Here is a 25,204-nt window from a genome sequence, read left to right on the forward strand (position 1 = left end):
TTGAAATATACATTACTTATTAAACATCTTAACATAAAATAACCTTAATAATTAAAATACCCTAGGATAAATTATCTCTCACATGTATTGGATTGTTCTGGAAAACTACAGGCCATCTGCAATCCCGAACCTGGCCATGACCAACAATAAATTCCCTAAACGTTTAAAATAAATTTAAAATAATACCAACTTGACAAGAACAAAACAATTAAACTTAACTAACAAAAATTACCATAAATTACTTAAACAAACCTAACCATAAAAGCAAATGGAAATACCTTAAACAAAAGTGGCACATGGCCTGAACAGTAATTTTTTGCAAAGTTTTCACGGTTTTTAATTCCAGGTGATATGTACCATAAAAAACAATGCTACTATTATTACTTAGCAAAAAACTAAAAAGCTCTCTATTGAAATGCAACTTTTAGTTTGAAAAAAGAATAAAATAAAATTTAAAAAAACCAATAAACATGATTTCATTGTTTTATGAAGTAAAAAAAAACTCTAAATTTAAGTAATTTGTTCAACAGCAACAGACTGAACTATGAATTTGTATAAAGTTTTTTTGTTTATTAGCTTAAAATAAGAGTCAAGTAATAAACAAAACCATTAATTTCAATTAAAAAAAGCATGAAGTGGTTGATATCAGTTGTCTTAAATTTTCTATCAGTAATGTCTATTTGTTAGGACAGTCAATATGAAAATGAAAAAAGAAGGCAACACATGCTTGCTATCAGTTTTTTAAATTTTCTACCACTACTGACTATTCTTCAGAACAGAGTTATTATGAAAATGAAAGAAGAGAGCACCCCACGCTTTTATTTAATTAAATTTAATTGTTTTGTTAATTACTTGATTCTTATTTTAAGCTTATTAAAAAAATACTTTATACAGAGTCGTAGTTCATTCTATCCCAGTTGAACAAATAACTCAAAATAAAATATTTTTTTTTTTTTTACTTTTGATTTTATGGAACAATGAAAGTGTTTTTTTAGTTTTTAAATTGTAATTTTATTTTTTGCTTTTTAGTTTATATTGAATTAAATTTTCTTTATAAATTCCTTTAAATGCACCACAAAATAAATTTTCAATGTCCCAAAAATTTAAGGGGGGGTGCGTATTTCACCCCCACCCCGCGAGGGGGTCCGATGGTGCCAGAATGCCTCGGAATCAACGACTTCAATTTACCTGAATTTAAAAATATCAAGGAGCAAATAACCTCCCCATGAGGGGCGTGGATTAGGTTCCTGATGTCTCGGAAACACTCCAAATCAAAAGAAAAATGATTTTTGAAATTTTTGAAATTTTGTGGCATTTACTGTCACCATCACCAACCAGGGGGAGGGGGTGGGTAGTTGACGTCGAGCAAATTTCCCACCACAGTCCGGCTTCATGGATTAACAAAAAGCATGATTATTGTCCATAGCTTGAAAGTAGTGTTTTTTTTCCCCTCTGACCATCTCCCCATCCTACAGCTCAACTCATGAAATTATTGTATGTCATCGGTTCTACAACAAAGGGATGAGACCTTCGTTGAGGGTATAGCAACAGTCAACACAACACAGTCACCGAAAATAATTTTGATAGTCCTGTGAACGAAAGATCATGTTAGACTTGAAGAGTGACCCAGTAAACACTTTGTTTTTTTTTTGTTTTGAGAAAATGAGCATTTTGCTGAAAAGGGCTAAGACCCATCCAACTGAAAGAGAGGGGGAGGGAAGGAGGTTGTCCGACTTCATAATACACCTCTAAGTGCACCAAAAAATAATTTGTCAGAGTTCCGAAAATTTCATGGGTAATTGAACGGCGGTCCCCCACCGCCACCCCAACCAAGACCCTATCCTAAGTGCCCAAAGATCTCGGGAGCATATCAAAATCAACGTACTTATATTTTTCTGACTTTCAACAAATCAGGGGCAAATGACCTCTCACAGAGGAAGTGGGGAGAATCAAACCCCGGGCACATTTTACACCGTGCCTTGGCTCTTGGATAAGAAATACTCCAAATCGAAAGAGAATCTATTTTTGAAATGCTTGAAATTTTTGGTTGAACTCTTGATGGGGGTGGGAGGCAGTCAACCACAGGCAAATTTCCCATACCCTGGCCTCATAGACACACAAAAAGCATGGTTATTACACATACCTCGAAAGTAAAGGTATTTGCCCACAGCTCGAAAGTACGTAGTAGTTTTCTGCCCTTATGACCCTCTCACCTTTCTTCAGTTTAAAGTCATAAAAGTATTGTATTGTCATCTGAGTTTCCAATCAATACGACAGTTCAAAGTAGGTTAAAATCAACTTTCAAGATTTGATTACATAGTTAGTTACAAGTAAAACTAACAAATGTGTGTTAAAAAGATATTGCCTTGTTCATAATTCTTTATAGAACCTTTTAAATATCTTTGACACCATGTTTGTTTCAACACAACCTAATCATTCATTTCTTTCAGGCTGCTCTCGTGTACTAGAGAGATAAAATATGTACAAGTTTTTAAGTCTAATCATAGGCTTTGAAACACAAAAAAGTTTCATTAAAATATATCCAGTAGTTTTTGCGTGATACTCGAACAAACAAACAAACAGATACAGTTTTATAATAGTATAGATTAACTAATATTCGCTCACCATATTGAGCATCATACTTAACACCCCCTCCAATAACTACTAACAATGGGCCAGCCGACTCACCCCCAGAGAAGAGAAGTCGACTCACCCCTGGAGCAAACGACTCACCCCCCCACCAACCGACTCACCCCCGGAGTAACAAGCTGATGCACCCCCTAATCAGACCACTCACCCCCAGAACAACAGACTCACCCCCACAGCAGCTGACTCACCCCAGGACAAGCCCACTCCCCCTCGACCATCCCACTCAACCTCAAATGAGCTGGTTTACTCCCAGAGCAGCCGACTCCCCCCCCCCCCAGAGCACCTGACTCACCCCCAGAGCAGCACGACTCACCCCCAGAGCAGCCGACTAACCCCCAGAGCAGCCGACTAACCCAAGAGCAGCCGGCTCACCCCCAGAGCAGACTACTCACCCCCAGAGCACCTGACTCACCCCCAGAGCAGCCAACTAAACCTCAGACCTGTTGACTCCCTCCTGGACCAGCCGACTAATCCTCAGAGCTACAAATTAAACCCAGAGAAGGCGAATCACCACCAGAGCAGCCAACTCAGCCCCTAGGGTAGCCAATTCATCCTCAGAGCAACCAGCTTAAACCCAATCCCTCCCTGAGCTGTCTACTCACCCCAAGAGCCAGATCAGTCATCTTACCCCTAAGGTAAATGTTTTACACCACCCCTTCTAAAGCCATCTACTGACCCAAGGAGCCAGAGCATCCCCAGAGCAGCTAACTTCCTCCTAGAATAGCCACTCACTACCATATCAGCCGTCTCACACCCAACCCCTCCCCGAGCTGTACTTACCCCCAGAGCATCAGACTCACCTCCAAAGAAGCCGACTCACTCCAAAGAAGTCTACTCACCCCCAGAAAAGCCGAATCACCTCCAAGCAGCCGTCTCACACCCAACTCCTCCCTGAGCAGCCTAATCACCCTTCGAGTAGCCTTCTTACACTCAACTCCTCCCCGAACTGTCAACTCACCCCCAGAGCCAGAGGTGGGCACAAGCAGTATGGCAGCCTCGAGTGCCAGCAGGCAGAACTGGGGCAGCCCGAGCTGCCGCAGTCGTAGCAGCAGCTCGTCCTCGTGGTCGCCGCCCGGCGCACGCCGTGGTGACGCCCACCCCAGGTCGCAGCCCTGCAGGTACTGCCCTGCCGTGGGGCCGCCCTCGCCACAGCTGGCCGAGGACCGGGCTGACCCGCTCCCGGGAGTCAAGCTGCTCTGGTCCAGCTGCCGTGGGCCACACACAGATACTACATACCTGCACTCAAGTGAAGCAAGGTTTTTATAAGTATACCTAGTCAAACTTTGAAACTTTGATTAACCATTACCGTTCAAATCTACAGGGTTGTGCCGGAAAACCTAGCAGATGAATAACAGAAATGTCTTAGTATATATTTATAGTAATGTGATGTCATATGAGCTTAGGGCATAAATAAAATAAAATCCTTTAAAAGTAAATAATACATACATTTTGATATTATATTTCATTTTTTTTTTAAATAATCAACATAAACTTTAATACATATTATAATAGTAGTAAGTATGTAAAAACAATAGCAACTGGTTAAAGATGAGTCTGTGGTACACAGAAGATTAGACACTTCTGCCATCACCCAGTACTGTCACTTCCAACTAAATACAGACGGGTGTAAAAGTAATCAGTGAACAATTTTAAACATGTCTGTTTGTTGGATCATAAACATTTTTTTAGAAGATTATGGATAAAAGAAAATGATGGTTAAATGAGTGACAGTTAATCAAAAGTTTTCTGTAGTTAGGTTGCATTTTCAAGGACTTTAAGGACAATTCCAAAGATTTCAAGAATAAAAACTAACAATATTGTCAGGCCACCAATCTACTCCATGAAAACCACAATATATAATTCAAAACTCTGTAATAAAACCTCTTAACATTAATAGTCTGAATGACTGGGCTGATAGCCTGGTCCTTAACTAGACTCCCTGAAGCCTTAAATTAATGTTCATTACTGTACCACACAACTGTAATAGACTAGCACAAGTATGCTGAAGCCTCAGCAAAAACCAAATAAAATTGCCTCTACCATTCCTATCATGTTGGGGAAAAAAAAAAACATTACTCAACAAGTAGATCCACTTACAAAACAAATGGTCAAGGGATGCGAGTAGAAGTGTGTAGTGTTATGTAGAGAAACACTGGATTGCCCTAACTACCCATAGCCGAAGCTTCCAGGCAGGGCCAGCAGCTTTAGAAGTATGCCGGCAACTTTTTAAACATACATGGTTTCAACTCACCAATACGAGGAAATAAAATTACATTAACACTTACCAATGACACAAATCCTTAAGATATAAAGAGATATTTAAACTCAGGTGAGTACAAAAAATTACAAAAATTTACATTTCCTCTTTAAAACCTTGGTTAGAGTTATAAAAAAAACTTAAAAACATGACAAACAGCACATATGGGCAGCTGCTCGATAAAACTCGAGATTAAACATTTATGCTGACATCACAAAAAGAGATACTGCTATTACTATCAAAATACTGACAAACGAAATGTAAAACAAATCCTGCAAAGATATTAATGTTAACTCAAAGGCATGCAATTACACTGTCACAATAAAGATCAATTAAAACTCAAAACAGTGAGGAACAAATAAACAATGTCTCAAAACAAAAACGGCTTTAGAAATGCCTGACACGCACATACCTCATAAAAAAATTAAATACAAGGGCTGAAGGTCAAACTGCAGAAGACTTAGATACATAAAAACAAATAACTTCGCCAGATAAAAAAAACAGTTACTATAGTAAAAATAATTTTAAATGGATACTTTTATCTTGACCATTAACTCCTGTTACCAAAATGAAAGAGAATTTCTTTGAGTACATAAAGCCTACTGAAAACAATTAAAAAAGAAAAAACAGAACACTTAAATAGTGAAATAAGTAAATGTCAGTTATGTTAACTAAGTATGCCGGCCAGACCAACTAAAAAAGGTACGTACACAATGAAAAACTGGCCCCTGTAGACTGCATTCAGACTATCAAACTACAGTAGAATCCCGCTGATGCGACCCCTCACGGTTCCCGGAAAAACGGACTTATAAACGAAATGGTCGCATTAGAGATCGGGCCAGTTCCCCCCCCCCCCCCCCCCCCATCCTAAAAAAAAAACATAAAAAATCGCCTTTGTTCGCATAGATTTCATGTCTATGGTGTAAAAAAGACAACTTTTAAATTCATATTACAGTATTTAAATAGCATGATGTCTCCCGAAAAAAATGATACCCTAGAAAGCAATATTGGAGCTCCCGTTGCAGAGAAAAAAAAAAGTTCAACACAGTGCAGCATGTCCATTTTCGCCCTCTTTGTATAGAAAAATCAGACGATTTAGTATTGAAATGATAACTTTTTATTAAAGGTTCATTATGTCTCTTGCGGGCTGGATTAGTGTGGCGTTTGAAAGGTTGCATCCCCTGACACAACGGGTGGTCTGGCGGCGCTAATCGCTCTGGTCCTTCCGGCTGACGTGCAGGAATGCGAGAAGTAGGGTAAGCGTGCGTGTGTGTGTGTCCGTGAGTGAGAGAGAGAGAGAGAGAGAGAGAAAGAGAGAAAGAGAAAAGGAGGGGGGGGGGGGGATGGGGACTGGCGACCAGCAGCATCGTTAGTTAGCGAGAGTGGGACGGTAAATGTCGACCTTCACCACTTCCACTTGCTGCAGGGCTCGCTCTCTTTTATCTCTGTCTCCCACTCCCACAAATATATTGGCTGGCAGGTCTCGCCCTCTTCACCTTCTTTATCTTATCTCTCACGCACACTTGAAGCACCTAATACGTCGGCACGGGACCGGGACGGCAATACATGCGCGCGTAGATGCTATCTTTGAATATATATACTGTATAGAAGTCGCGAGTGGATAGGATTTACTCTACGTCTTTCAGAAGCGTATGATGAGCAGCTTGGGAACTTCGCCGCTGCAGTGCGCTGCCGTAACGCCCTGTATCGTCTTAGTTGTTATTTACACGTTAGAGCGCAGCGCTGTCGCCCGCTGTCATTCCCCGCACCCCTCATCCATCATTCACTGCAGCTCAACGTCGTTCCACAGGAGGGGGAAGGGGTGTTTGAAGAGTTCGACATTTGTCCGCTAGGGACCACCACAAGTCGATGCCCTAGAGATGGTGGCGATTACGGCGGTGAATTAACCAACTACCTCAAAACCGTATTAGAAATTTTAACCTGGGCTGGCGACTTCTATACAGTATATATATTCAAAGATGCTATCAAGTGACCCGTGCTCAGTTTACCGGTATTGGGTAGCGTGGGCAGTCTAGAGGGGTGTTATCTATTTTTAGCCATCTTTTGTATACCTGCCTGCTTACAGTACAGCGCTCGCCAAGATAAATGTGAACCCATAGCGCCCAACAAAGTGTAACAGACTTGTTTTTCAGCCGATTTTACTCAAATTTTCGACTTTCTCCGCTCAAATTTTTCACGGTTCCTCAAAAAACGGTCGTATAAACGGAATGGACGCATCAGAGGGAGGTCACATCGGCGGGATTCTACTGTATATTTAAAAAATTAAAAGCATGCACCGGAGTGCGACTGAAATCTCTTCAGCTCCTAGTCATGAAGAACTCCTCCCACTTTCTCAGAGCGCCCTTAAATTTTTATTTCCCAAAAAGCGACGATCAACCCAAAAACAAGGCCTGCTCCATCTTCGGCTGGCCAACGAACCCCTATCAACTCTCGAGAAAAAAAATTGCTCGCCCGCCATCATGTAAACATTGTTTGCCCGTTATGTCAAACGACGTAAACAGACGGAGGCCCCCAAGGTCTGTAGGTCTGTAGAAGGGGAGGTTAGCCGTTGCCCATGGCAACCAGCAAGCATTTTCACTCGGGGTGGGGGTTCTACGTGACAGTAGGACCCTTAGCTCGCTCGCAGTCTCTTGAAGCACGGGAAACAATGTTCGCCACGTGTTTTGTTCGTAGTACCGACGTTTATTATATTGTGTTATAGACTATGAATTTATCTTTTTGCAGTGTTACATTTGTAGTTCAAGTTAGTGCACTTTTCGACCAATGATAATTAAGTTTTCCACTTCAAACTGTGTGGGAATGCATATGCAATTCATAAATTTATTATTAATTTAGTAAAAGTCCTTTCGGTGATATGTACGGCCTCAAATGCAGGAAAGTTCATACTGTGACACTTCTATAGATAAATTTATTCCTTTAGTAACATTTTCTGTTATTCATAAAATTTGAATGTTTACATTATAAATAACATTGTTGTATTTATATTGTTTTTTGTCTATGGTAGAAAATTTTGAGATAATGAAATGAAAATTTGCGATGCTTCAGAAATCCAAAAGGCGTGCAGAATATTACGTAAATTGCAACTGGACGAAAGTTTGATTAAATATTTAGTATATTTAACTTGTGACTTCCTCTTATTTATTTTCGATGTAATTTATTTTTCTTTGTGTAGTTTAATGAGAATGAAATAAAATATGGCATACACATGATAATACCATTTTTACATAATTATATGAAACATGATATAAATACCATCATTTTCATATTGTGTAACATAAATGTTCACACAATCTAAATGGTATTATAACATAAACAGATAGAAAAATATCACGTTGAGGTAATTTTTTTAATGTACCTATTCGTGTTTATCTATTTAAAAAAAATTGGTTGTATGTAAAGTCGGTTTACGGACGATAGTTTAACGTGACGTCATAACAAAACATTGATGAAATGATTGCATACTTTTATGAAGAAAATTGAATTATCACTATTTTGTATGGATACAAAGAAGTGAAATGAAATCTACAATTTAATTGATAAATTTACTTTTATTTGCACTCATTAATTCAAATATGTTTATTACTTTAACGAAGAGATTATTTTAACTAAAATTTTTTACATATTTGCTATTTAACTTCTTCCAATCTGTGTTATTCTGTTAAGGATAGGACGATGATAGGAACAGTAGGAAACGAATGGGAGTGTTTCAAGTTTAATGTGCCTCGAAAAAGTCAAATCGATGGTTGTTCCAATTGAGTGGAAGAGAGATATATGCGGCGCAAGCGTACAATGAGTGTAATGGGACACAGCGTAACGGGACAATGTGCGTAATGGGACACTTTTTTGTGCGTGCAGCCGGCGTTCATAGATTTATTAGACATCACGTCAAAAAACTAAATTCGCGAAGTACATCAATTACATTTACACCGTAAGAATCTCTGTGATAGATACATACTTTAAATGGTATAAGTTTCGTTCATTTTGAGACTTTGGTGTTGTAATTGTGAGTTCTGTTTTCGAGCGACAGGCATACCGCCTGCAAGCTGCTAGTCAGGCTGCGCTACGGTCCTACTGTGACGTCACAGTTCCCCGCCGTGACAGGCCACACCCCCATCGGCTAACCTCCCCTTCTATAGACCTTGGGAGGCCCCCACCCCCGCACCACGCTACTTCCTACGACCGCTGCGGGCCGCAGCGCCGCCCCGATGCTGCAACACGCTGGACGTCGTAGAATCGTCACATCGGGCTCCTTCAGGGGAGGGGAGAGGAGGGGGGGGGGCAACTGACGTCGACCGGGGCTACGCCCTCCCTAAGCCCGATGTGCCTCACGCCGTCACCACTCTTCTCCTCCCATCACCACCCTCTATTTCAAACCTCCCGCCCCGTGTGCAGGTGTGTGTGCATGTGAGCCTTGGCCCTGCAAGAGGCAGTAGCTTCAGTGCCACGTTCCCGTAAAAACGTAATTAAAATAATAAGTAATTGTAATGTAAACCTTTTATTTTAATTTTTTTATAATTCCTAAGTGTTTATATTTTAAGTTGTAGTTAGTAAGGACAGTGCAGCGCCCCAGGCGGGCAACCCCGGAACTACCCGCAACTACTTTTTTGAACTTTAACGAATAAATTAAAAATAAGTTAAGTTTGGTAATGATAAATCACTGTGGTCAGTTTTTGCTTAATGTTTAAGAGGGTTTTTCATGTTAATATGTTACCAGGTGGATACCTGGTAACATAACGGGAACTTAACGCTTCCCGGCGGCCATGATGCCCTGGCCTCGTTAGTCAGCTTTCGTTCGCCGCCCGGGGTAGAAGGCCTGTGCGCGCCTCGTCGACTTCAATATTTTAGTTTCACTGATCTGATAACATCCGTCGCTCCGTAATTATTTCTTAATTTTTCTTTTCCTCGAGGTCTACCTCGGGAGGATGGCTCTTTAACATAATTATTTAAATCCAGTTGGATATTTTATTTCTTAATACATAACGAACTTTCGAGGCCAGGCCACGAGGTGACCTGGTCAGCCTTTAAGCCGGGGTAATATTCCTGTTGCCATGTTATTTCAGTGTATCAGTGAATAACTCTTTACACGTAATTACTTATGTAACATTTTATTTCCTTGTGCTGCTCGACATCAATAAAGAGCTTTCCCTAGACTTCTGCAAGTTTCATTGAGCAGCCGCGTGCGGAATCTTCTGAGTCCCGAGGCGTGTGGGACACCTTAAGAGCCCACTAGTGCTACTGCACAAAGGGGGAGTCGAGCCTAGTCCCCACACGGGTCACGTCACGGCCCTGAGCCAGGAGTCTACGGCCGGGTCCACGTGCCCATACACGTGGTGGCGCCCAAGTTACGCAGTTTCAGTCTATCCGAAAAGCCCCCGCAACGACAATTATGTAGTTTAAGTTTATTGATTCATTTAAAGGGTTAAGTGTTTGAACACCATAGTGAAAGGTTCTTTCATATATTGAATAAAATTTTATTTATGACCATTGAGACCTAGATTTGATTTAGAGGGGTAGAATTAAGGTACTCGTTGTGATTCAAATTTAAGATTTTGATTCAATATAATTGGTTTTCAACCCATTACTTATTGATAGGGAAAAAAAATTATATGATGAATTACAATAAAACAGAAACAACACCGAGAAGCATGTCAATACACCATACAACAGCAAGTCAGGTAATTACACCATTTAGCATTGAAATGCAACAAAAATAATTAAATTAATTAGCATATTTAATCAAAATTCAACTCAGATACAAAAACAAAATCTTTCAATATATTTAATTCAATGAATGTAAATTAACCAGTATGGAATTAGTACCAAAATGTATGTACTAAATTAATTGGAAAAAACTTTTTTTTATATTGCAACTTTTATTAATAACTAATTTTTACATAACGAATTGGTACATTTTTCAAACACACATATACTTGCTGATTTATTTGCATTGTTCTAAGTAGTTTGACATGCTTAAAACCAAATATATTATAAAAGTCAAATGACAATGTTTTGGTAAAGTTGTAAGTATCGTTGAATGAGTAATTGTCGTATTTGTTGAAAATGATGCTATATTTATGAATAAACACAGTTTATAAAAAATCTCCCGTTTTATAAACGAAACTGGCCAAAACATAAAATCTTGTCTCTACTCAGTGATTAAGAGCAGGGACTTACTTCTTGCTTCAAACTGTGGACACACGGGTCATTAGAGAACTCAACTCTGACTCGTAGCTTGACTGTCAGATCGTACAAACATTTCAACACAGACGAGTGCAGGGACCTGTCGCTCCCTGGTTCCAGCAATTTCAGGAGCAACTGCAAAATGTGAAAACTCTGTCAGTCAAAACTGGCAATGATAAATGATCAAATGATGTTTAATGAAAGCTTGGTAAAACACATTAGTAGACACCAGATTATTATATGATGAAGACTGATAAAACTGACATAACTTAAAAATGTAATCAATACAGCACATACCTAAAACCAAAATCCTAGGCCAAATATCAAATTAAATTCACAAATCTTTAGTTTCAGCTTTTATTTAAAAGTTTCTAGTGTGTGTTTTTTTTATAAGTTTGTACATTGAAAAATTATAAGTTTGTATATTGAAAAAGTAAAAAAAAATTAAATTTTTTTATAGAAACATTTTAAGTTAAGTTGGACTCACAATCATCCGTCTCTTCTGTCCGTCACCCGCATGTTCATCAATCACGTGATCTGCAGCCAGTCAGAGGGCCCGAAAAACTCAATCCGTTCGCCCATCAAAACTTTACCAAGCTTGAACTTTTGACGGATGGACGGATGAGAAAACCCCCAAAATGTTAGCAGGATACCTGTTTCCGGCGACCTTTACTATCTTGTAAGATTTTTATGTATATGTATATATATTTGATTAGCTGCTTCCATTAAATGTTATTAACATACATTTAAACATATTTTAACAACATAAAATATTTTAATAAATATCAGAACAAAAAAAATTGAATTTAATTATTTATTAAGTGCTTTACTTTCATGATCGTCAGTATAATATACCTATACAAGATCAACTTTCACCAGTATTTAAGATTTTTGGACTGTTGCAGCATTAAAATGAAAAAAAAAAATATTTGCCAGATGTGTGGATGATTTTGAATCGCTCGGCTTGTTGACGGACGGACGGATGGAGACGGACGGACAGAAGGCTGACGGGCAGGTGACGGACAAATGCGATGGATCATTGTGAGTCCAGTTTTAAGTAAGTAAACACCATGATGTTGCTAAGGGCCTATAGTAAAACATGGGATTTTAATTTTTGACATGGAAAATTGATTTTGATTCATGTAATAGTATTAAAATGATAAGATGATAACAAAAGGAAAAATTTCAATTTGAAGCTACATCAGCACCAGATAGAAATTTAACTAAGCAATCAATCAATTTTTTTTTACTGCTAATACATAGGCTATTATGCTTGAATAAAAACTGTTAAAATATAAAATTATGTGCCAATTTTCTCAAGAAATACTCAGTATTATCTATAAGAACTTATTTTATACATGCAAAAATAACCATAGCCATGAGTTGTACAAAGTTTCGATAAGTAGGCTTAATAGTTCAATAACATTGTTTGTTTTTTAATACAAAAATGTGATAAATTTTACTGTTTTAGTAATTAGATATATAGTTATGTATATGCACGATACTAGTGACATATACCTAAAACATTCATTAAAATATAAACAATAAAAAATCTATAATATTTCACAGCAAAATTGGTTAAAGCAGCGGTTCCCAAACAGTGGGTCGCGATTCGATCCTAAAACAATCAGAAACCATAGAATAAACCATCAGAAAAGATAACAAAAATCGAGACAATTCGAATTGTGTGCAAACACATACCTGTCTATTGTTAAATAAATAACTGTTTTGCTACACAGTGCTTAAATTTTGTCAACCATTTTCAAATCATAACACAAATTGTTTATCAATAATCAATCGGTATCTTAAAAAAAAGCATATATATATGCATATATAGTTGAAATATTTTATGGAAAATTATATATACATAAGGAAGGGATACGATACAAATAAGGCTTTTTACTCCACCATGGGCCGATAGACCGTGGAGGTATTCCTATAAGGAAAGGTGGGTCGCCAGCTGAAAAAGTTTGGGAACCACTGGGTTAAAGTATAGAACCATAAATCTTGGATCTACACATTAGTGAACACTCCTCATAGCCAATCCAGCCATTCATAAAAACAATTAAACTCTCACAATGCATGGAGTCCGACACTTTTTTTTTGCAAGGGTGCATCCCTTCTCTTTGGTCACCTTGGTCGCTCCCACCCCTCATTAATGTTAAGATATGTGTTGCTGCTGAAAGGGGAGATATGGTTTGAAACCTAAGGTAGGTCATGTGTTCATGGAATTTGTTTTTGAAGAAGAGAAGCATACGACTGTATCTTAATAAAGTGTTTGTCATGCCATGACTGTAGAATTGTGTCAACTTGCTTGTTGAAAATTATTTTTGAGATTGAAGTAATAAACATATTTGAATTAATGAGTGCGAGAAATAAAGTAAATAAAGTAAATTTATCAATTAAATTGTAGATTTCATTTCACTCCTTCTTTATATCCATACAAAATAGTGATAATTCAATAAAAAATGATTCAATTTTATTCATAAAACTATGCAATCATTTCATTAATGTTTTGTTATGACGTCACGTTAAACTATCGTCCGTAAACCGACTTTACAGACAACCAATTTTTTTGTTGTCAAATTTCAGGTTAGGTTTTCAAGTGATGTAAAGTTTTTTTTTCCTTTTTCGAAGTTATTGTGAACGAATTTCACCGGGTTTATTGTTTTTATTTTTAAAATTCATAAATTTATATTTCAAGTATTTTTTTGCTGGCTTCTTTGTGTGGGAAGACATGCTGACATGATTTTCCTTCGTTATTTCCGTGACCGAGGCTTTGTTTCACACACTAGGCGTGTGAGTCACGGTCACGGGAGTGTGAGAGAGAGAGAGAAAATTGCTTCATCATGGGAACAGAAGTAAGCATTTCGTGGGAGCTTCTGTTGCTATGCGCCGTGATTGGCTGACAATTACGTCAGCGAGCCCAGGACACTGCCCGCACAAAGGGAAGGAAGGCTGTAAAATTCAGTCATTGTCCGAGCACCGGGCCGAGCGGTCGTTGTTCGGGCGGCGGGCCAAGCAGGCCGTGGCCGGGCAATGGCTCGTGTTTTATTCTTTTATAGATGTACAGTTTTTTTTGTGTGCTCTGTTGTACGGAATATAGTGTGATTTTTACATAAATAAATAAAACAGGTAATACATCGAACTTTGTGACCTGCAACCTGTATGTTCCACTCTGAGCTAGCCGGAGGTGGTGAGTGGTGACATGCTGACCTGCACAGTGCGTGGCCGCTGCAGGAACACCTCGGCAGGGAAGTCCTGCAGCATGACGTCGCGGAGGAACCGGCACGCCGGGGCAGGCGCTCGCGCGAGGCTCTCCTCCGTCGCAGCCAGCACATGCCTGTCCGTGGGACAGAGCGGCTGCCACTGCAGCGCGGGGCGTGGGAGGCTTGCCCGCAGCTGGTCCGGTGGCACGCTGCCCCCCGTCCGACGTACATCGCTGCCACAAAAACAATCACATCACTCTCCAGGAGCATGCGCTTGTTTGTGAGCCCTTTTGCTACTGGTTGTCACGAGTCACTAAAAAACTAAGCAGCTATTAAGAGGTCAGAAGAGTCACTCATGAATAAAAAGAGTTTGCGAAACACTCACATAATTCACTAAGCCAAGAACCAAAGAATTTGTGATGAAGTAACAAAAGTCACAAAATGTCAAAATTTTTGGATGACATATGAGTCACTAAAAAGTCAACAACTTGTCAACAGATCGGTATTCACTAAAAATGTCAAGAATCTGACAAGATGTCACCAAATTCACAAATTCTAAAGACATTGCAAAGATCACATAAAGTCAAGAATTTGTGCACAGGTTATGGAAGTCACTCACATGTTATGAATTTTTGAAGCAGTCATATAAGTCACACAAAATCAAGAATTTATAAAAAGGTCACAAAAGCCACAAATTTGTTAAGAGGTGAATGAAAATGACTGAAATACCAACAATTTGTGAAGAGGTCACGAAAGTCAATAAATATTGTAAAATATTGAATGTAATTCAGTCAAGAAAATGTGCTAATATTGAATGAAACTTCCGAAACACCTTGAGTTAAGAAAATGTTTAAGTGCCGACATGTTTTAGTATGAGTAGAGTTTTTATAACAGTAGATGCTCTTCAATTAAGTATTCTTTGGTCCAGCACATTCTGTAGTCTGGCACCAACTGAGCAGCTCCTGGTTCAGTTATTTTGGGGGTTCAGATGTTTGAAACCCTCTCAAAAATGAAAGAAACATAATGGGAATTATTGAGAATATTTTTTTGCTAACTAATGATTAGTTGTACAGATTACCTAAAATGCCCCAGTGGGTTAAAAAATTGAAAAGAAATTTTTTTTTAAAACCACAGTCATGGTGATTAAGAGCGATTCTGGTATCACTACTCGTCCCATAGCCCGCCTAGAAGGAAGGTCCGCACGCAACATCACGGTGCAATGTACTTCTTTGTTCTACTCTTGCTTCTATCTTGACCTTGCTAGTACAGATGACATGGCAGTAGACTGTTTCTTGCAAGCGTCTAACACATATCCCTCAGTTTCCACACGTAATACTACTAGAGTTGATGGGAAACACACGAGACACGCTCAAAAGGCATTGCTGCACACAAGTTGGTAGGGCACAGCTTAGTTTATGCTTATTGCCTCTAATGTGGTGTAATTTCATTCTTACGACATCTATCTACTGAAAAACATTTTAATATACAAAAATTATTCTTGAAACTGACTGTAAGAAGCCATGGAAAATAATCTTTTGTGTGATTATGAAAAGACATGAAGAGGTTAAGTAAAATTCACAAATTATATTTGCTACACAGAAAGACAACCTGTGAAATACATACATATTTATCTTTCCCTTTCAAAACAATTATTTTTCAATTTACATTGTTACTAACATTGTTTCTTACTTGAATACATTATTTTTAATGTACGTAAGGTAAAATGGTGGTGAGATTAGTTGCAGGTAAAATATATAAAAAAAGATTTTTTTACACTTTAATATTACTTACATTGGTATAAAATATGCCAGTATGTTGCTCATACATTTGGCAATTAAGTTCCTGTTCAAAGATGTAACTATTATAGCCTTAAAAAATTATACTTATTATACATTGAATCCAAATTTTTTGGTTTAATTTTTAACTACCATAAAATTATATTATTTTGTCAATAAAAGTGCATTTTACATAAAGTATTTATTGTTGTTTGAGCAAAAATCCACTCCAGCTTTTTCAAAAGGATTAAAATATGTTTTGAACTTTGGATCCATACCTAAAAAAACTATCCCACTAGAAGTACATTAAGAGTAATTTTTATTTTATTTCTTTTTGTAAATAGCACTTTATTAATTTTTAAAAAATATATATAGTTTAATACATTAATGGTCTCTTCAACTATAAATTATTATTTAATAATAAAAATTAAAAACTAGAACCTAATGAGCATAGTTGAAAAATATTAATAATATAGGTACAAACCCATTCAAAAGGCCAACATTTGAAAAAATTACAATTACATACTTTAACATTACAGGAAAATACTTTACCAACACACTGTCAAATTGACTGGATGTTGGTACAAATCACAGTATGATTATAGTGTGTATAGTCACAATGAATGGTTTTGGAATTTTTCAGTTCCATGCAAACATTTTAACACTGTACATTCTTCCAAAAGAGTTGTATAAACAAGTAAACATTTGTGGGTGAAAAATTAACCACTCAAAACATTAAACCAAATGACATGCCAATTTTAAAGTTAGGGTTTCTTATATTGTGGTCATGTGCAGAAAGACCATGACCATTTTGGCCCACCAGTCTTGGGCGCCAGGCCATCACACAAATACCAAACCACCAAATTTGACACATTCTTGCCAAATTTTTTATTAATTATTTAATGCTTTTTATCTGAGCTGTAATTTGCCTGATAATTTGGTAATTTTTGTGTACTACTAATGTTCTATGACCAAACCAAAACAAGATTAAAAACCAAGGGAATAAGAAGATTAGTATATACAATGGCCTCCGGATATTTTTACTGCCCCTTGCTGTTGAAGGATCCTGTATATATACCGGGGAATACATACAGTGTGAAGAGCTTCAGAAAAAAACCATGCAATTTAAAAACTGCTCAAGTTATTGAGTGGTGTCTGTTTACAAAAGAATTTAAGGATTTGCTGAGGATAGATGAATAGTTTTGATTCTGAATTTCTTTTAATTTTTAGAAAAGTGGAAATGGCTAAAACACTTTTTTTTTCAGAATAGCTTTTAGGCTTGAAACTCCCAAATAGATTCTTGAAAGCCCTCAAGGAACTTGCAATACACCTTTATTTTCATTTCTCTGCCATCTAATGTCATAGTCGCCCTTCAAATTTCATAGTTGCTCTATGCTATGCACGATGAGAAGACACATGCCAGTCCACAGCTTTGCCCTTATGAACGATACCGTGCTAGAAGAACCTGCGCGCCATACTTATAATCCTGCCTCACTACCGTAAATACACCCCTGACTAGGCAGGTCCACTGATTGCCTGACAACGGAGTCTCCAAGACTATAGAGACCGTAGGGACCCCTGGGTGCTGATTAAGTGCTTATACATTGTTAATAACACCAGAGGTTATGCATCAATGTGTTGCCCCCCAAGAAGTGAAACAAGGCAGTTAATTAGAGCAAATACAAAAAACTGTGTTGTGAGAGATGCAAAAATATTTATTAACAAAACTTTGTTAAGAAACAAGTTATCAATCAACCTGAATGACCATTCATGTGCTCTTGAGAACATAAGCATACTTATTGACTCAGTTGCTCGCAGGCAACATGGGGCTATTAACAAACAAGGACAAATACAATCATCTCATTTTGAAATAGCCAAACAAACTAAACACTAGTAAAAAAAAGATTCTGCTGGAGCTGCTTGTCTATCAACAATACAATTACAATTACTTGCTCCACAGTTCAGATATTGAAGATCATTATTACACCCAAAGCCTTGAGTTACTGTAAAACAAAACAACTGCGCAAGTATTCTACTATTGCCAAGGTAACCAGAGCTTCCTTCTTAAAAAAAAATTATGTTATTCTAAAATACAATATACAAGATGAATTTATACATATATAATTCTCAATTAAATATTACCACGGGGTGATTATAGAAAATATGTGTGGATTACTTGTGGCGTGTAACCACAATGATAAACACCCCCTCGACCACGTGGGTCAAAATGACAGCAACACTAGCCTTAAAATTCGGCTAAGGCCGTCCAGTGCTGAGTTCCAGTCTGTCGTCTCGTCGATATGCCTGCGCTCTCCTTTCTCCACAGCAAGCGGCACAGAAGTTAGCATGAACCGAGGTCCCCATGACGATTTCAGCTGTTAAGTGAAACACTGGCCACAGTCCTAGTTCTGCAACTCATTGACGCAACAAACCTGTAGCACTTATTCGTAGAGGATCAGCAATCGGTAGACACATCGACACACAATTTCTTTGTACAGTAGTTGGAAAACATTAAGTCAGGGTCACCCAGTGAAACCACAATATCATTGGCTAAGTCAAAGTCAGGTATTTATGCACAACCACACTCACGCCCACAGAAATCTATAATTTATGCCCTTGTTTCACCAACTCGTTACGCAACTCGGTTTCTCCCACTCGCTCGACAAGTACTCTATCCCAAGTCAACGGCGAGTGTTTTCCAACCTCAGGCCCAGTCAACACCAACCTAGAGGTCATAAATCCGATGAGTGAGTTTGCGCTAATTACTCGCTCCACAAGTACCCAACTCAGTTGGCGAGTTACTTCATTGAACCTTGAGAGAGTACTTTCGTTTCTTCTCGGTGCTGTCTCTCTTCAAAAACAACACGACCCACAGCAGCACTGGTGCTAAGTCTGAACTTGCTCAGCGAGAATAAAAGTCCTCTTACCAAGTTTCTCAGGCTAAGTCCAATTCGGTGATAAGCGATCAGGCGGTCGTCAGGCAGTGTGACGTTCTTCCAGTGATGTTCGAGGAAGCGACAGGACGTTGGTCGTAGTTAAGAGCTTCCCTCACTCTGCTCTACCTGGGCTAGCAGAGGCCTATTTATACCCCTTTGGCAAAGGAGGAAGGGGCGTTGGCTTATTTGTAACGGTCGCCAAATTCCTCTTCCTTCAGCTTCGTGTCCTCACCACATGACGACACAAGAAGAAGCCTTGCTGGGAAGGTAAACTACGAGACAAGCAAGAGAGTACGAAGGGAGAATGACAATCAGGGGGAAACCAAGTCAAGTCCAAGGAAAAAAATACACCAATTGTGGGACATGAAAAGCAACCACAACAAATGTACAGTAAAGGCTCTTAAAATGGCACTTTCAGGTTCACATCCATGCTTGATAAACAATTCTGCTCAACTGTCGAACATCAATGCCTAAAATTTTAATTTTAACAGGAACATTAACGAGAAGTTAGTGTACAATGATATTTAAAACAACTTTAACAAGCTTCCATACAGCAAGAAGAAATACAAATGAGCATAACTGTTTTAAGAAAACTCTGAAAACATCTTGTCTGTAGGCCTTCATCTCCAAAGTTTTCAAACTACTACTTGGTTTAATTTTTGGTTGAGACTATGTTTGGAGAAATGATCATATCTCTGTATGGGGAGACAATAGTTACTGATTCCAGGTAACTGGATAAACTGAGCCCTTTACTCAGCCGAATCCTCATTGGCCATACCATCATACTATCAAGGCCATTTGCAGGGACCAATCACAGCCTGGCTGTGAATGTAACTATATAAATGCTTGCCAGAAGACCATGCCTTCAGTTGTTCATTAGCCTAGAGAATGGCTGTAACATAGCACGCCAAAATGTTGGGCCCATCATTTATTTCTTCGGACATGGTCTCAACAAAAAAAAAATCAAGAAGTATTCTGACATATTGCATCAAGAAAAACAAATACCTGAATCAACCCCGAAACAATCTGAACCAGAGCGACTCAGTTAGTGACAGATTACAGAAAGTACCGAACTGAAGGATGTTTAAAGTGCACCCAAATATACTGAAAAGTTCACCTGGACTCTTTAGAGACTCCGGTCATCTGGTCAACCTCATTTTCACAAATAAACAGCTCGAAAGTGGTCGCCACTCCACTCGTTTCACTTCCATGGTCTGGTGAGCCACGGGACCCCGTTGGAGGGACATCCGAACCTCGGAAGCTCGACGTCATCTCGCAGATCTGACCCAGAAGACCCAGACCCTTGGAGTCACTGATCTTCTCCTTAATCTTGTCCAGCAACTTTGTCGCATCCGGCATTTTCAGAAGCATCAGCAAGTCTCCTCCCTCGTCTGCCTGCATTACAGAACACAAATTCATAATCAATGCTGCAAGAGCAGTGTGTGTACAAGTATGCACAACAATATTAGACATCATGTCACTCAAAAATACAATGATACAATGACAAAAAGTTAAATAAAAAATTATAACTCTTATTTTATATTTTCTGCAGAACCCTATATTTTCTCAAACAATTTTTGGCTCTGAAGTGAACTCAGCTGGTAGCAAATCCCAAATATACCATCTTACAATGTACTTGGGAACATGATGGTCACTTGATTACACATCTTCAAACATAATTTATACATAAATTAGTTTACAAGTTAGAGTTACAGTTCAAAATTACTGAAATATTTCTTCAAATGTATTTTTTAAATGTGAAACTTGGAGGTGACAAATTAACAATCAGTCACTATCATCACCAAAGTGCAGTTCATACTCTCTTCACTGCTGGTTGCACTTTCTTCTCTGCTGGCAATGTATTACCAGCAAACCAACAATTTACAACTCAAAAATGAATTTTCATAAACTTTACAAACAAAATAATAAATAACTTTCAATATTATACTTATTTTTCCTTTTACAGAAAAATAGTTAAAAATATTATCAAGCGTGATAAAGTTTGTTGCTCTCAAAGAATAAATAATAATGTCAAGAATAATCCTAAGAAATTTTGGAAATATGTATGTTGCAATTATGAAAAATGGTCATTGTGAACCTCATTCCCTTAATGTGAATGGTGAAGTGATCTTATTTTACTATCTAAAGCTTTTGCACATTATTTTTCCAGTGTTTTTGTACCATCTATACCAATAATACACACACTACTGAATCAAATGTATGTCTTGAAACTATTCCTGTTTCTTACATCTCTAAAGCTACGGCCACACAGAGCGCTATGCTCGCTATGTTCGCGATGTTCGCTACGCGATCACATTATAGCCAGCTGCATCTCAGGTGCCACTGGCCACACAAAACTGTGTTTGCTATGTTCGCTATGTGCGCTATGTTGGCGACGTCGCCAGGTGTTTGGTTCTTAGCTATTTTTCTAAAACGTCGCTGACTTCGCGCATGCGCAGATAAACAAAAGCATCTATTTTCGCGCGGAATTTTGCTGTAGGTACCCACTTCAGTGTTTACATTATTAGTATAATGTCAACGGAAAATTTTATTGAAGAAGTAAGAAATATCCATGTTTATGGAATAAATCAATAGAAGATTATAGAAAGCAGGACATGCGTGATAATGCCTGGGATTGATTTCCAAAGAGGTTAATAAACCTGGTTAAGGTGTAATTGCAATTTATTAGTTATTCAGTTAATGATCAAATTAAATTTCAGCTCCAATGCTTTTCCTGTAATTTAAATTCTTCTTCTCAATTTTATTCTTGATTAGCATTGATATGCTATCAAACTAAGTTGTATTTTTTCTAAAGTATTCAATAAATTTGGCCTCGTCCGCACGCAACTGCTTCATTAAATGAAGAAATTCACCAAATTCATTTCTTTTGAGATTCACTTCATGAACCCATTTCTTTTTTCGTTTTTATACTGTGAGAGCCAACAGAATATCATCCTCGTCGGAATCATCACTCGAATCCCACGGCATGCGCCTCGCCGACATCGCAAATTACACTATTCTGTGTGGCCTCCTCGCGCAGCAAACATAGCGAACATCGCGAACATAGCGTAGCTTTCTGTGTGGCCGAAGCTTAAGAGTCTGGTCCTCTGAGGGATAAAATCTTAAAATCTACCATGTCAACTGACTCTGCCGGCATACCAAATTTCATCTTGAAAGGTTATTCAAATCTCTGAATTCCTCTACTACAGCATCTCTTCAGTACAAACTTCAAAACTCTCTCCATTCCTTTACTACAGTAGCTCTTCAGTACAAGCTTAAAAACTCAAGTTTTTTCCTTCTAAATGGAACATAGCCAAGGTTATACCATTACACAAAAAGGGCAATAATTTAAATGTTAGAAACTATAGGCCTATTTCTTTACTAAATGGCCTTTCAAAAATTTTTGAAAAAATTATTTTCAAACAAATTCATTTTTCAATTAAAAAAATAAAATATCTTGCAATCAAAATGCCTTCAGCACTGGTATGACTAATACCACAAATTTACTCACTTTCATCAATCCAATTTACAATAAAGTTATCAAAAGGGCAGAGGTAGATGCCAGTTATTTTGACATGGCGAAAGCCTTTGACATTATTAATCATTCTATTCGGGAGTGCGTCGTTTGCCCTACAGTCGTTTGCCCTAAACGCATTTTCGAAGCATATTCTCGCATTCCTCATTCCAAACAGGCGTTTGCCCTAAAAGCGTTTGCCCTAAAGGCGTTTATCCTAAAGTCGTTTGCCCTACAGGCGTTTGCCCTACAGACGTTTGCCCTAAAGGCGTTTGCACAAAATGTTTGATAATCACATTCGGACCAAGCTCCGGCATTTGCCCTAAAAGAAGTTTTTCGTCAGTCGTTTGCCCTACAGGCGTTTGCCCTACAGACATTTGCCCTAAAAGTTTGCGAATTTTCAATAATTCGAAAATGAATGCTTGCCGGCGTTTGCCCTACAGTCGTTTTCCCTAAAGGCATTTGCCCTACAGTCGTTTGCCCTACAGGCGTTTGCCCTACGAAAATTTTCGAAGATAGATGTCCTTACGTGTGTCGTCCATGTTGACAAAAGTTGGAACCATTCTCCAAATGAGTACAAAGTACAAAATTTACAAATTAGATGGCATCACATACGGTTTGCTTTCCCAACGTTGAAGTCTAAGAATGCAGCTGGTAATTGAAACTTACAACAGATGGTGCGCCAATCTCAGTGACTGGATTGTATTTATTAAATAATTTTTGAACAGAGAGGTTGATGATGTAATGAGTTTGAGTTTATTATTCGCACATTAACCATCATCACCACTAATGCATTTTGACAATTTACATAGGCGCTATATGTGTAAGTAATTACTTATTATATTTTTCTTATTTTTATTATTAATTACGTATGCTTCACAATTAATACATAACTAAGTAATTTTGTTTAATTTTTCTTTTCAAGTATCAATATTATTTATTTATATTTGTTTTGTGTTGTCAGGTTACACAGCTTGTTTACCTCTTCTAACATGGGAAATTACCTCGGCTACCAAATCTATAGATTATCTATTTTCGAGATGAAAAGTCTATACAAAGGTACTGACGAAACAACTATTAAACGCCTATTTACATTATTGTGAACTGGAAAATATAGTTTTTAAAATTTTTTTCTGTTTGTCTATTTGTCTGTATTTATGTTCCGGCATCAATTGAAAACTACTGGTGGAATTTTGATATTTTTTTTAAAACAAAGGTCTTCGGATATCGTATATACTATGCTATATGAAATTGCGGAATTCCACCTCTAAAGGGGTGAAAAAAAGGTAAATATGGTTTTAAGATTAACAATTAAATATCCAAATTTAATGTAACAAAATGAAAGATATTTGGTACCAATAATAAACGTAACTTACTTGAACTAATAATCGCAATTTTTAAATACTACATTCAACCCCTAAGCGGTTAAAAAGGGGTGAAAATTGTGTTCATGATTATAATAATATCTTTGAATTTAATAAAGTTTTACAAAAGATAATGGGAACCAATAATAAACACACAAAAACTATAAACAATAAAATCATCATTTTTCGAAATTCAACCCCCAATGGGTGAAAAAGGGATAGATATGGTTTGAAAATTGAGAAATTATATCTCAGAATCTAATAACGCGCAGTATAATACCATGGGTACTAGTAATAAACATTCACAAACTACCAACGAAAATTTTATCATTTTGCAAATTTCAACCCCTAAATAGGTGAAAAGGGTACCTATATATGGTTTTAAAATAAAAGTTTTATCTCTGAAAATAATCTATTATAAAAAAAAGATATTGACTACCAATAATAAACATACTAATTCTACCAAACACAATTTTTCCACTTGGTGGAATTCAAGTCATAAGCTGTGAAAAAGGGTTATATATAAGATAATTAAGCATTAAGAAAAGAAATGTTAGTAATAATAAAGACTTAAACACTACTAATCAAAATATAATCATTTAGCGAAATGCAATCGCTAAGGGGTTAAAAAGGGGTGAATTTGATTTTAAGGTAATTAATTATATATATACGAAACTTATTAGATTACGATAATGAAAATGTATTGGAAACCAATTATCAAAATACGAAGACTACTAACCACAATCATACTATATTGCAGAATTTCGCCCGTAAGGGGTTGAATAACGGTTAAATATGTTTTAAGAAGGTTAATTATAACTATGAATTTAATCAAGCATAAGTATTATATAATTCTGGGTACCAATAATAAACATAGCCTACGAATACTGTCAACCACTAATTCGACTATTTGGCAGAACTCAATGCCTAAGGGGGTAAACAGGGGCGAATTTTGTATTAAGGTAATGAATACGAATACTGACAACCACAATTTTACCATTAGGGAACAAAAAAAGTTTTAGTTGCATTTTATTTATATTTATCAAAACGTATCGCTAAATGTGTCGCTAAGCGTAAAATTTGAGAATGGCTGGACCAATAAAGCTATTTTTTTTTTAATATTCATTGATTTCAGAGGAAGGTTTTTATAAAGACAAAAGTTGGAAAAGTTGCCCGGAAAATTGTTAAATTCGGGGAAAACGGAAAGTTATTTTGTCTATGGGATTATTGTAGGAACTGATTATCATAAATCATGATTCGAACGATGGATATGGTTAATTAATTTTTTTTTTGTTATGG

At 37.5% G+C, this 25,204-nt stretch overlaps 1 protein-coding gene across 8 annotated transcripts in view; it reads right to left on the bottom strand.

Moving 5' to 3' along the window:
* LOC134527581 (rotatin) overlaps nt 1-25,204 on the bottom strand; it is a 179,353-nt gene that overhangs the window by 137,131 nt on the left and 17,018 nt on the right. For all 8 annotated transcript variants that reach the window (XR_010074223.1, XM_063360391.1, XM_063360387.1 and 5 more), the window contains exons 3-6: nt 20,145-20,422; nt 14,324-14,549; nt 11,102-11,242; nt 3,608-3,854 (exon numbers count right to left, since the gene is read on the bottom strand). Coding sequence is in view for 7 of the 8 variants with exons in the window: in XM_063360391.1 (XP_063216461.1) it covers nt 3,608-3,854; nt 11,102-11,242; nt 14,324-14,549; nt 20,145-20,422 (892 nt within the window). In the remaining variant the exon portion in view is untranslated. The remainder of the gene's footprint in view (nt 1-3,607; nt 3,855-11,101; nt 11,243-14,323; nt 14,550-20,144; nt 20,423-25,204) is intronic.

This window comes from Bacillus rossius, chromosome 1 (genome assembly GCF_032445375.1).
Source record: "Bacillus rossius redtenbacheri isolate Brsri chromosome 1, Brsri_v3, whole genome shotgun sequence".
NCBI classification, from domain to species: Eukaryota; Metazoa; Arthropoda; class Insecta; order Phasmatodea; family Bacillidae; genus Bacillus; species Bacillus rossius.